Source organism: Phascolarctos cinereus, unplaced genomic scaffold (genome assembly GCF_003287225.1).
Source record: "Phascolarctos cinereus isolate Bilbo 61053 unplaced genomic scaffold, phaCin_HiC Scaffold_7;HRSCAF=346, whole genome shotgun sequence".
In the NCBI taxonomy this organism is placed as follows: domain Eukaryota; kingdom Metazoa; phylum Chordata; class Mammalia; order Diprotodontia; family Phascolarctidae; genus Phascolarctos; species Phascolarctos cinereus.
This window is the reverse complement of record NW_027556180.1, coordinates 25,777,861-25,791,007: the sequence shown is the minus strand read 5'-3', so window position 1 is coordinate 25,791,007 and position 13,147 is coordinate 25,777,861. Positions and strand designations below refer to the sequence as shown.

At 34.9% G+C, this 13,147-nt stretch overlaps 1 protein-coding gene across 1 annotated transcript in view; it reads left to right on the top strand.

The window, feature by feature from the left end:
• The window catches only part of SI (sucrase-isomaltase), a 106,232-nt gene that overhangs the window by 63,637 nt on the left and 29,448 nt on the right, over positions 1 to 13,147 (top strand). The window contains exons 26-31 of the mRNA XM_020989062.2: positions 857 to 1,011; positions 5,476 to 5,644; positions 6,943 to 7,039; positions 7,152 to 7,264; positions 7,372 to 7,497; positions 11,689 to 11,817. Of these exons, the coding sequence (XP_020844721.1) occupies positions 857 to 1,011; positions 5,476 to 5,644; positions 6,943 to 7,039; positions 7,152 to 7,264; positions 7,372 to 7,497; positions 11,689 to 11,817 (789 nt within the window). The remainder of the gene's footprint in view (positions 1 to 856; positions 1,012 to 5,475; positions 5,645 to 6,942; positions 7,040 to 7,151; positions 7,265 to 7,371; positions 7,498 to 11,688; positions 11,818 to 13,147) is intronic.

Sequence of the window (13,147 nt, the reverse complement as noted above, 5' to 3'; positions counted from 1 at the left end):
CAAATCTTATAGCATTATGTAAATGCTAGCGATTATTGTTTTTATTATCACATTCAGGTTATGTGGATGAGGTATCTGAGTATGGAAGCTTTTTTTTCAAGTAATTGTCACTCTGATCAATTACCAGTCAGTATGTTTGAATTAATAATGTGTCATAGCCATCTGATAAACTTGAGATTTTTTTCAACCTATTACTATGGGCTAGTAATTAACTCTTAATCTGTATTCTACTACATTGGATATTTGGATACTCAATTTTAGATTGGGTGTGGGTTGAAGGTTAGCTTTGTGGAGCCAATTCTGTTATCATAGATGGTGCCAGTTGATATTATAAACAAAATGTGAATGTTCATTTTCATAGAACTCACCAATAATGCTTTGTCTATTCATTAAGGTAGGGCTGTTCAAAAATTCACCAGGTAATTAATTTGTTTATGTAGGGTGTCTCCTACATCTTGCCTAATAAGCTTGAAGCCCTACTAGTTTTGGGGGGACACCCTGCATTGTATTGAAAGAGCAAAAGTTCATGTTTTTAAAAAAAATAGACAGTTCAGTAACTTAAACTTTTCTCCCATACATCCAAAATAGAAGCTTTTCTGTACTACTAAATTATTCTCTCTCTGTGGATACAGAATCATACCTGTCATATATAATAAATAACATGTAACAAATCCTTTCTTCTCCATTTGGCATAGAAAGATTGGGGATGCATATCTGACAGAATGATTCTAAGACCTATTCGCCTGTCCCTGCTTTCATCATTATGGAAATGATTTCACAGTGTGTGAATGGAATAACAGTGATACATTTAAAAAAGAAGTAAATCTTGTCAATGCCCATCTCTGTTGACATATAGATTTATGATGCTGACAGAAAGAGATATGAAGTTCCAGTACCGCTAAACATTCCTAGTAATCCTACAAGCACTTATGAAGAACGACTGTATGATGTTGAAATTAGAGCAAAGCCATTTGGTATCCAGATCCGTCGAAGGAGCACAGGAGTAGTCATGTGAGTGATTCGGTATTTGATGTGAGTGACATTTAAATAATAGCTTAGGTTAAGTGTAGAAAGGAAATGAACAGACCACAATGAGCTAAATTAGCAGTGTTCTACAGTGAGTCGTGTACCTGCCTTGAAATAATGAAGATTTGAGTTCAAATCCACTTCTGTTGCTTACTAGGCTAAATGACCTTGGGCAAGTAATAACTTCTCTGAGTTTCAAATTTCTTAGCTGTAAAGTGGGTGTAATACATACTCATATTCCTTACGTTTCAGGATAAGTGGAACTCAATGCGATTTTTTATATAAATAGTTGTGTAATCAATAATTTGTGTAAATTTTTGAAGTGCTACATAAAATGTCAGGCATTATTATGAGCATACAGTCTTGTAGTGAATGATAATAGCCTGTGATATTTTAGTAGACCCCATTCTTTTGGGGGAACTATGGACAGTCTTTAGGAAATCTTCTGATACAGTTGCTTAGAGTTTTGTTCACATTTTTGGTGACATTGACTTCCTTGCAAAATGTCAGTGTCTGCCTACTAATCAAGTTGAGAACCAAAAGATTAGACACATATCCAGAGGGATTACTACTGGGCCTATCAGCCATTAGAATTTAGATTATTTTAATCCCCCCCCGGATTAAGGATGCTGATATATCTGTTGAAATTGGAGCTGATATACAGTGATTAAATGCCAGTGATGAAGAGTGACCAAAAGCCTAAAACTCAGAGCAAAATTGTATCCCTGTGTGAGAACAAGAAACATTAAAAGGCATTCTTATTTTCAAAGTATTATACGTATAGAATAAGAGAATCTGTCAGAGGTCATCTTGGCCAACCCTCTTACTTTAAAAATGAGAATAAGAAGGTCATGAAGATTAAGCAGCTTTCCTAAAATTATGTAGGTAGAGGGTGGTAGAGCCATGGTTCAAATAAAGACCTTTGACTCCAGAGTCTTTCCACTAAACAAAATGATAATTTTCACAGGGATGAAGTAGTATTACCAGGGTTTTTTTTTGTGTACACACACACATAAGCATATTTACACACATGTAATATGTATGTATATATTGTGTTATTAATATTATGAATAATAATGGAAATAATTGTAAACTTTTTTAAGGTGAGTGCTTTTCGTCACATCCTAAAGGATGATTTATGCATTTTAAAAATAGTCTTACTTTGTATTAGCAGGTGGAAACAGAGCACAGTACAAAATTCATGAATATAAACACACAAAAAAATTATATCTATACAATCTGAATCCTTTTGAAATTAGTATTTTGGCTCAGAAGTGGTCAAACTAAATGCAGATATTCTAGTTCAATCGATATAGACCAAAAAGAGATTAATGGACATCATCACAAAAGGACCAATGTTCACTTCATCCTTGAAAAACTCTTTTTATTTTTATGTAAGAGGAATGTTCTGTACTCAACATACCTGCTACATTGAACTTTTTTATGATATTCATATATGAAAAGGAACAGATGTGAGCAAAGTGAATAAAAATAAATATGTATGTGTATATATATATATATATACATATACACATGTTTATATGTTTCAATTTTATTTATAATTTGCTGTATTTGTTATATTAGTCACTTTTCTCTGTGTCAGTATGGATCAAAATATGTTGAAATTTTATCTTGAACAAAATTCCTGGGTTTCCTCCTTCTTGTTATCACTGTTTTCCCCCTCCGATTTCTGTGTCAGACTGGAATGCTGTAAGGTATTAGTAGCAGGATCATGAGCTGAGAGGAATCTGAAGGAGGAGAGAGAAAGGAGGGGGCAATGAGTAGAGAAAGAAAAGGATGAAGAGCCAAGAGTGGAAAATGAGAAGCATGGGGAAAAAAGGAGGAAATGATATGAAAAGTATAATGAATAACATTGTATGCTCCTAATGTTAATGAATAAATATTTTCAGGTGAAAATAATAAGTTTTGTAGTTCTGTAAAAAGCCATGTGATAACAGACTCACCAATTGTGTGTGTAAAGTGCTATTAATAATGTGGATTATAATGGAAAGAATTTCAGTGATTTAGTTCTAAGCCATCATTATAGATTAAAGGACATTCCGTCAAAGGCATTTCACAAAACTTCGAGGCCAGAAAATGTTCAATTTGTTGCAGAAAATGCCTGTTACTTTAGTGGATTCCTCATCTTGGTCGACACTAGATACATCATTGGATCCTCATACCAAGAGCCTAAAAGATCAAAGTTATCTTCAACAAATGCATTCTGATTTTCTCCAGAAACATAGATTGGTATGATCAGAAAGACGTGCATTGTACTGCCATTTTGACAAGCGTGCAGTCGATGTCCTCATTTCCTTTTATCTCTTTCCTTTAGGATCTAGGGATGTGGACCAATAATATTTGCCTTAAAAAATCATAGTGGTGATGAAAGAGGTCTAGAGTTATGATTTCTTTTATATGGGAGATTCTTCATGTGAAAATTGTCTCTATTGTTGTTTTGTTCAGTTGTTTCGATCGTGTCTGACTCTTCACAACTCTATTTGGTGTTTTCTTAGCAAAGATGTTGAAGTGGTTTACAATTTCCATCTTCAGCTTATTTTACAGTTGAGGAAACTGAGGTAAATGGGGTTAACTGGCTTGTCCAGGTCACACAGCTAGTAAGGTCAGATTTTAATTCATGTCTTCCTGACTCCAGACCCATCACTCTAACCGCTGCTCCACCTAGATGCCTTTTACATATAAGTTGTAGTCAGAGAGTTGCCTGGGGCACTGAAAAGTAAGATGACTTACACAAAATCATTCAGCCAGTTAGTATAAAAGACATAATCTGAACACAGATCCTCCTGACTCCAAGGCTGGCTCACCATCTACTGTGCCATACTGTTTTGAGTACTTCAGGTACTGGAACTAGATAGGTAATGCAGAGGTTTTTAATACATGTCCTGCAATACTTCTGGGTCAAGCTTGAAATATTTAATGATATAAGCACAATAAAAGATAGCCTCACATTTTAAAACCAAGTCAATATGCAGTCCTCAGGAATCCTTAAGTGTGGTTTCATGCCACTCATTTCTATTTGGATTCATCAGTACTGATAAGTGGACAATAATCTGGATCTGGAGTCTGGAAGACCTGGGTTCAAATCCAGACTCAAACACTTATTAGTTGTTTGAGCCTGCACAGATCATTTAATCATTGTCTGCCTCAGTTTCTTCATTTGTAAAATGGGGATAATAATAGCACCTACTTCCCAGGGTTGTTGTGAGGATCAAATGAGTTAACATTTTTAAGCACTTTGCTAATCTTGAAACACTATATGAAATACTTGCTATTATTCAATAAATGCATCATGTTCCAGGATTTCAAAGATTTCTAATCTCATCAGCACAGATTCATTCCTTGCTGATATAGAGCATGATGTAGAACAAATTTACCACTTAGGAGATGATCAAGAGTTATTATGACCAAAATCTCCATCATCCTTGGCAAACCTGCTGATCATTGTCTCCAGAATTAGCAAGGTGTTCCTCAAATACACCTAAGGGCCTGAACTCAAAACTTTTCCATCTTGGCAAATGTTGTGATAGCTTTTGCTATTTTAGCATGTTGACTGACTTCAACGACTTATTTGAACTCAAATATTCCAATTCTTAGCCAGTATGACTGGCTGGCTGGGTACACAGATAAATGAAGAGACAGATGCACGGATAGATGGATAGATGAATAGTTGTTTGGATGAGCTATAAAGAATACTGAGTCATCATTGTGAAAGATGGAAAGAGCAGTGTCTCTGAAGGCAGAACACCTGCGTTCAATCTCCACCTCTAATGTTTACTGTCTTTGTGACCTTGGGAAAGTCCCTCCACCTCTGTGGGCTTCATTGCCCTCAGGTGTAAAATGATGGGGTTTGACTTGAATTGTATCTGAGGTCCCTTCTAGATGTATCATTCTATGAGGTATCAGAGCAGGTCTTCAGTGGAGATGTAATTAAACTTCCGGTAAGCAATAATTTTATTGTAATAATCTCTATTTTCATTTTACATTCTGAGTCACTATATTAATTCTATTTTATATTTAAAAGTAATTTGGATACTTTGTTATTTAATCCTCACTTCACCTGATCTAGGTAATTAGATTAGAAGAAGGATTTCTAATTTGAATATAGTTTTAATTCAAACAATGTCATATAGATTAAATTATGTTCTAAAGATGTCCCTCAAAAGCAGATATTTGGAGAGGTTATTTTTTTCAGTTTGTCTCTACCTTTGTAGAGCTTAGTACAAACATATGTAAAGTGCTATGCTATAACTGGGTATAAGGAGAATTACCTATATAAGTATCTAAAGTACTATTTGTATAAAATAGTATTGATATGGTAATCATAATGTTGATGTGGAATTACTGTGCTTGATGGGTTTTGGAGGAAGTGTACTTATTACTAAGAATAGTTATACAAAGAATATTATTTTTGTTGTTGTTGTCATTTAGTTGGGATTCTCAGGTGCCTGGATTTGCTTTTCATGACCAGTTCATTCAGATATCAACTCGGCTGCCGTCAGAATTCATCTATGGATTTGGGGAAGTTGAACATACTGCGTTTAAGCGAGATCTGAACTGGCATACTTGGGGAATGTTCACTAGAGACCAGCCTCCAGGTGTAAGTGACTTGGTTATTCCTTCTGGTCCCACAGAGGGCCTCCCAAGTTGTGGCTTCTTCTTTAATGAAAGTAGTGCATTTACAACAATTGCTGTTCCTCAAGTGAATAAAATCACTTTCTTCTGATATACTTGAAGTATTTTTCAAAAAACAATCATACCCCAGAATCCCAGTATAGGGATTTTTAATACACAAAAATGTATATGTGCACATATGTATATGTATAGAAAAAAATTGCTTTTTAGATTCATAATAGACTATAATCTGTCTGTGCTAATGATGCTAATGTCCAACATAAGTGTTTCTGAGGCACATACATGTAGGGTCCAAATTTAAGTTTGACTTCTACATTGGATTACCTTTTTTTTCTTGAATTAATTTTTAAATTAAATAATTAAAATAGGAGTGCTTTACCTAGGGTCTACGTATTTTCTTTAATATTGTAATAACTTTTCTTTCTTTCTTTTGAAATCCAATATATTTTTTACAAGTAATAACAGGCTTCTGAGAAGGCTTGCATAACTTTTCCAGACTACCAGTGTTATCTATGACAACCACTCAAAAGGTTATGAACCCTATACCTAAAACAATTGTTGACATTATGACTAGGTAGAACATTAATTGACTAATTGCTTTTATGGGGAATTCCTACATTTTGATGCTTTTTTTATCATTGAGATGGCAGATTCAGATTTGCTTTTTTCTTTCTAAAAGAGTAAATGCTTCCTCAGTCTTACCGATATTTCACATTAGTGAACTATCAGAACAAAAGCTTGGAATGGAATTCAATAACTTTCCTTCTCACTTCAGAGCTCTAAAACAGAAGCGGTTTTTAAAACATGAACAATGCATCCTTAAAATGATTTTCTTAGGGAAACCTAATTGTTTCCTTCTACTAAAACATGCAGCTCAGTGGTCTAGTAGATAGAGTATTGGACTTGAAATCAGAAAGTCATGAACTCAAATGCTACCTCAGACATCTGTAACCCTGGGAAAACCAATTAAACTTTTTCTGTCTTAGTTTCTTTTTAGAATGAATACAATATATAGAATAACAGTCCCTATTTCATAGACTTGCTTGGAAGCATCATTTGAGGCAAGATGCGAAGGACTTTGTGTACCTTAAAGTGCTATATAATTGCTAGCTCTTATTATTATGTGAAGAATGGGTCCATTTAACTCCCAATGCTCACTGATCCTCTAATTGCATAGCCAAATTCCCACCCTTCATCACACCAACCCCTTGAAACACAGAACACTCTCTCCATAACAATCAGATACGCTATTTTGTTTTTCAGTATAAGCTCAATTCCTATGGCTTTCAACCCTATTACATGGTTATGGAAAATGAAGGCAATGCTCATGGAGTTCTTCTGCTCAACAGTAATGCAATGGGTAAATATATGAAAAAGTGTATATGTATATTTTTTTCTAAAGTGATTTTGCTCCCTGAGATTTCCAATTAAAGTGACAATTTGTAAGTTATGAATATGTAATTTCATTCCAGATGTGACATTCCAGCCAACCCCTGCTCTGACATACCGCACGATTGGTGGGATCTTAGACTTCTATATGTTTTTGGGCCCAACTCCTGAAGGGGCAACTAAGCAATATCATGAAGTAGGATTGGTTTCATATCTTCCTTCCATGATCTAAGAAGGCTTTTTTGTCTATGGCTCCTTTGGACCATAGAGCAAAATCAATGCTTTTCCTTGCTTTTTTTTTAGTTCATTGGCCATCCAGTTATGCCACCTTACTGGGCTATGGGATTCCAGCTGTGCCGTTATGGATACCGAAACACCTCGGAAATTGTTGAAGTCTACGAACAGATGGTGAATGCCTCAATCCCTTACGTAAGTACATCAATTGGCAAAGTCAGGTTTGTTACTTAAAGCCATTTGAAAACATCTTAGCATCATAAATCTAGATAGTGAAGAACCTTCAGAATCTATCTTGTTCAAATAACTAATTTTACAGTTTAGGAAACTGAGGCCCAAGAAAGTTACGTGATTTACCCAAGGTTCTTAGACTCCAAAGCTAGTAGTATTTGTGTTGTATCATATCCCCTCTCTACCACCTTCCCATTTGCATTAAATAATGAAACAAATAAATTAATACTGGTGAGGTTACAGTATTGAACACAATATTTGAAAGGTGTTTTCCATAGATACCAACCATAGGTTGAAAAGTCAAATTGGTGCAACATATTACTGGTGGATTCATAACAAGGAAAATGCTAACTTCATTTTCTACTTTTCTATAACCCAGCTAACAGTAGAAGAGTTGTCCTGTTCCCAATCCCACGGAACGGTTAGGGAATTCTGCATATGAGCATATCCTTGAATGTTCTTTATATCTCCTGATGGTCTTTAAGAAATCGTATTTACCCAAAATGAGATCATTATAGTAATTGCTCTTTTGCTTCATAGAGACAAGGAGCAAAGCTTCAGAGCAGGGAGTTCTGTCATCTACCAATTCTAGCATGACAATTTTGTCTCTCTATAGTGGAACATAAAATTTCTATAGTGGACATTATCATATGAAATTATGCACCCTCTGTGCTCAGAAATTTCTATATACTCCAGTACCTAGTGCTACACATGCTCACTGAATCTAGTTTTCAGTTGGTATCCCTTCTTGGGATAGCCTTGTAAATTAAAGAGTCAGAGATCCTGGGTTCAAATCCTGCATCTTCTAGTTATTGTCTGTGAGTCTTTGAGCAAGCCTGGATACACTTAGATGAGCCAGTGATTAGCTACCATGTCATTTTTAGCATCAATCAAATGGAAGTGGTAACAAGGACAAAATTAACAATCTAATATTGAGAGGCAACATGATACTGTGAAAAGGGTATTGGGATTTAATGTGGGAAAATCTGAGCTAAATAACTTACTAACTGTGTGATGGAGCAAATTAGATGAAGTAGTAGATAGAGTGGTGGATTTGGAGTCAGGGACACATGAGTTTAAATTTTCTTTTGGAAATTTTTTTGCAATACTTGGGCAAAACCTTTAACCTGTTTCAGCCTCAATTTCCTTGTCTGTAAAATGGGAATAATAATAGCACCTATATCACAAGGTTGTTGTGAAGATCAAAAGAGATAAGATATGCAAAATGTTTTTTAATCTTAAAACGCCATATAAATACTACCTTGTAGCATCATCTAACAGGTATTTATAGACCACTTTAGTTTGCAAAGTAATATAAGTATGTTATCTCATTTGAATCTCATGACTACTTAGTCAAGGTTACCTTTTATAAGCTATATAAATACACAAGTGTATATAGGCAAATATATATATTATATATATACACATACACACACATGAATATATATGTGTAGATGCATGTATAGGTACATGCACATCCACATGCTCATATATATGTTATTATATTGCATATGGGCGTATGTGTATCTATCTATATCTATCTTTGATCATTACCTGTGCTTCAACTTCTGGTTGTAGGAAATTACTTGTGGCATTGGTCAGTCAATCAATCAATAAGCTTTTATTAAATGCCTAGTATGTGTCGGTCACCGTACTAAATGCTGGGGATACAAAGCAAGGTAAAATATGCTCCTTGCCCTCAATTTCGTAATCCAATGGGTAAGACAACATGCAAACAACAACAATAGCTATGTACAAACATGCTATATGTAGGATGAACAGGAAATACTCAATCAAGGAAAGGCACTAGAATTAAGAGGGATTAGAAAGATTCCTGCAGAAACTGAAATTTTAGCTGGGATTTGAAGGACATAAAATATTCAGGAGGCAGGGTTGAGGATGGAGAACATCCTAGGCATAAGGGAAAGGCAGTGTTAAATGGCCAGAAAAAAATAAGTGGGAGGTTAAATAACTTACCAGTATGTGTCAAAAGTGAGACAATCCAAGACTTTCTAACTCCAAGATTGAGATTTGAACCACCACAGCACATTGCCTTTAAAACATGATTATTCCAGTTTTATAGATGAGAAAATTGAGGCTCACATCTTAGCACCTTATTCATCTCACCACGCTGCAATCAGAATAGCAACTGACCCTTGAAGGTTTATACCAGAAGTTATTAAACTGCCTATACCCTTTGACCCAGCAATATAATTACTAGGTCTACTTCCAAAGACAAATACGGAAAATGGGAAAGAACCTATATGTTCTAAAATGTTATTAGCAGCTGTCTTTGTGGTGACAAAGATTCGGTAATTCTGGGGATGCCTGCCAATTGGGGAATGATTGAAGAAGTTGTGGTTATATGATAGTGATAGAATACTACTGTACTCTAAGAAATGATGAGCTCATTAATTTTAGAAAACACATGAATAGACTTGTACTAAATCAAGAGAGAAATGAGCAGAATCAAGAGAATGTTGTATACAGTAATAGCAATATTGTTTTAAGAACAACTTTGAGTGACTAAGTAATTATGACTATAATAAATACCCAAATTAACTAAAAAGGGCATATAAAGGAAGATGCTACCTGCATCCAGAGAAAGAACCGATGAATAGAAGTATACATAGAATGATTTTACATGGACTCACACATACACATATGTGTCTAATGGTACATATTTCTAGGGTGGGAGGGGGGGAAGAAAAAAAAAAAGCAAAAGAAACCAAGTTACATGATAACTTCATTATATATTTAAAAGGAATAGCAAGTTGTACATAATAGATTTTCCATTTCTTGGACAATTATATATTTTTTTATTCTACCATGTTTTGGAAATGCTTGTGTAATTTCATAAAGTTAAAAAAAAAGAACTGAGCACAGTTGTTGCAGGAATATATTAGGTGCTTAATAAATATTTGTTGGTTGATTATATAAAAAAAGGAAGTTTGAAAAGCTCTTCCCTCACAATTGAAATATGTAATAATTTCACTGGATCTCATGAGATTTACTTATCAGTAAAGTGGGGACAATTTCATTTATACTACTTATCTGAGAGAGTTGTGAGGAAAATAGTTTTTAGATTAAAATTTAAATGAAACAAAATTTCTAGGCCCACATGATTTAATGAAAATCATCAATTTGCTATACTTTTTTTCATAGTCCACGTATCACTTAGAGTACTTAAGAGTAACATGTGAAGAAGAAATCAGAAAGAAAAAAAATAACCACATTCTTTGAGTTCCTTCAGTTCCTTTGGGAAGGACAATCATTTTTAGCTCAAATGAACACATTACCTCTTGCTGACAGTCAGGAATAGTGACAAATTTAGGATGCAAACTCAAACAAACTGATTAGAGTTGATAATCAAGGAATATTAATGAATATGGCAATGATTTTTCCCTTTCAAAAATGTCATGTAATGTTACATTAGTTTGTATTTCTTTGTTTTTGGGGGAGATAAATGGGAAAACCTATTAACCCAGAATATAGAAACTAGGTATCCAACTATTATTCTATATGGACACATTGACAAAAATAACTTTAAACAACCCTCAGACTTCTTGCCACACTGTCAGTATCATTTTACCTTCTCTCCCTAGTAGAATGTGTGCTCCTTGAAGACAATCACCAAGTTTTTGCCTTTTTTTTTTTTAAACTCCCACACTTAACACAGTGCCTGGAACATAGTCAACTTTTGATAATTGCTTATTAACTGATATGACTGACTTCTATCCTTTTGATCTTTTGTGGAAAGTGAAAAATAGAATGTACCCATTTTGTGAGTTTTGGCCCCAAATTACTGACCTGAGTTATAGAAAGATCACAAAATTCAATTGAGGTGAATTAGTTGTTTCCAGACTTGGAACTTTTTTTTTTTTTACCCATGTCCTCAAAGGAGCAAAAAATGCATTTCTCAGGGTTAAAGAGATGAGGACAATGAGTTTTGGACTATTGTTATGTGAATTTGACATTGCTGATAGCATGGCCACATAAATAACTAAATGTTTCAACATGTCTCCATATTTCCTCCTATCTTTGAATGCTGAATACATTTAGCCCAACCAATGGTTAGCAATGACCACTATCATAAGTAGTAACTTTCATAATTTGAGATTCTTCCTTTGTTGTTATGATTCTTGTATATTGCAGGATGTACAGTACACAGACATCGACTATATGGAGCGGCAACTTGATTTTACCCTTCGTGACAGATTCGAGGGTCTCCCACAGTTTGTTGACAGAATACGACAAGATGGGATGAGATACATTATTATTCTGGTCAGGCTTTGTCCCTTTTTTTCATAATTGAATTTCATTCTTATCTCTTTATCTTTCTATTTCTTTTTTCTACCTTGAGTAAAAGAAAATGTAAGGTACTTGACAATGTAAAACAGAAAGTGGAGGCCAACAATTCCAGAATCATGGGTATTCTGGCAAAGGTTTAACAACTGGCACTCTGGGCTGGGTGGGGGAATACAGCTGACACAACTGAAAACTTAATCTGAATTCTTTAATCTAATCGACAAAATAATCAGCCAAATTCTAATTTGTAGCTTTTATCTATTTTTGAGGTACAAATTTTCACACTGCAAATTTAACAATCAGCTCTCTCAAGACAGTATTAACTAACTCCAGCACACCACAGTTAGAACACACAATCATCTTTCACTCCCCACTACTCTTTGTTTCCCTCCTTACACACATTAATCCCAATTTGGGGGTTCTTAATTCAGGTCTTTGGATACTTAAAAATAATATTTCAATAGCAATATCTCAATACAAAGGTTTTCCTTTGAGATTCTCTGTATTTTATTCTCTGCATTTAAAAGCATTGTCTAGAGAGCCTTCACCAGCCTGTTGAGGTATCTATGGCCCACAAAAAAGGTTAAGGATCCCTACCCCAAGTTATCTTTGGAGTTCTGATTGACCCTAGTAATAGTCCCAGTTTTCCCTGGAGCAAATATCCTATTACAGCAACTCACAATTCCTGAGAAAATAAAAAAAAATTGCCTTGTGTGTCTTTTGATCTAGCCAGGATAAAAAAAATGAATGTGAAATGTCTATACCTCTACCAATCCTAAGCTCAAAGAGAAAGGAAGTCTTCTGTTCTTGCCAGAGCTGCAAAACTGCTTTAAAATTTGGAATATAGATTCAGTTTAATACAATTTCCAGATAGCAAACTGAGTCTCTTTCATTGGGAATTTATTAATGTATTTTAACTCGTTTGATTAGCAAGGAGCAGAACTCAGCTTATTATTAGTACCTGGTATACTGATTTCCATGCTCACTGTCCAATGATAGTTTGTTATATTTTACTCATTTCCTTGCTACCCAATACAGTTTCCTTCCTTGGTCCACACAGTTAAATCATCATCAAGGAAAGCAGCATCGAGCTTGGAAATCTACAGGGTATCTGCAATGAAAATAGGAGTGGGAGGGAAACATGGGCAATGGGTGTTGAAAGAGAGTGGTAGTGGACTGATAAATGGTGAGAAAGAAGGGACATGGTGGCTCCTTGACAAAAAGGACAGTTTATATGATAGGGACTGTCGAAGTCCTTCATTAGAATGTAAGCTCATTGAGAAGAAGAATCACTTCATTCTCTGTC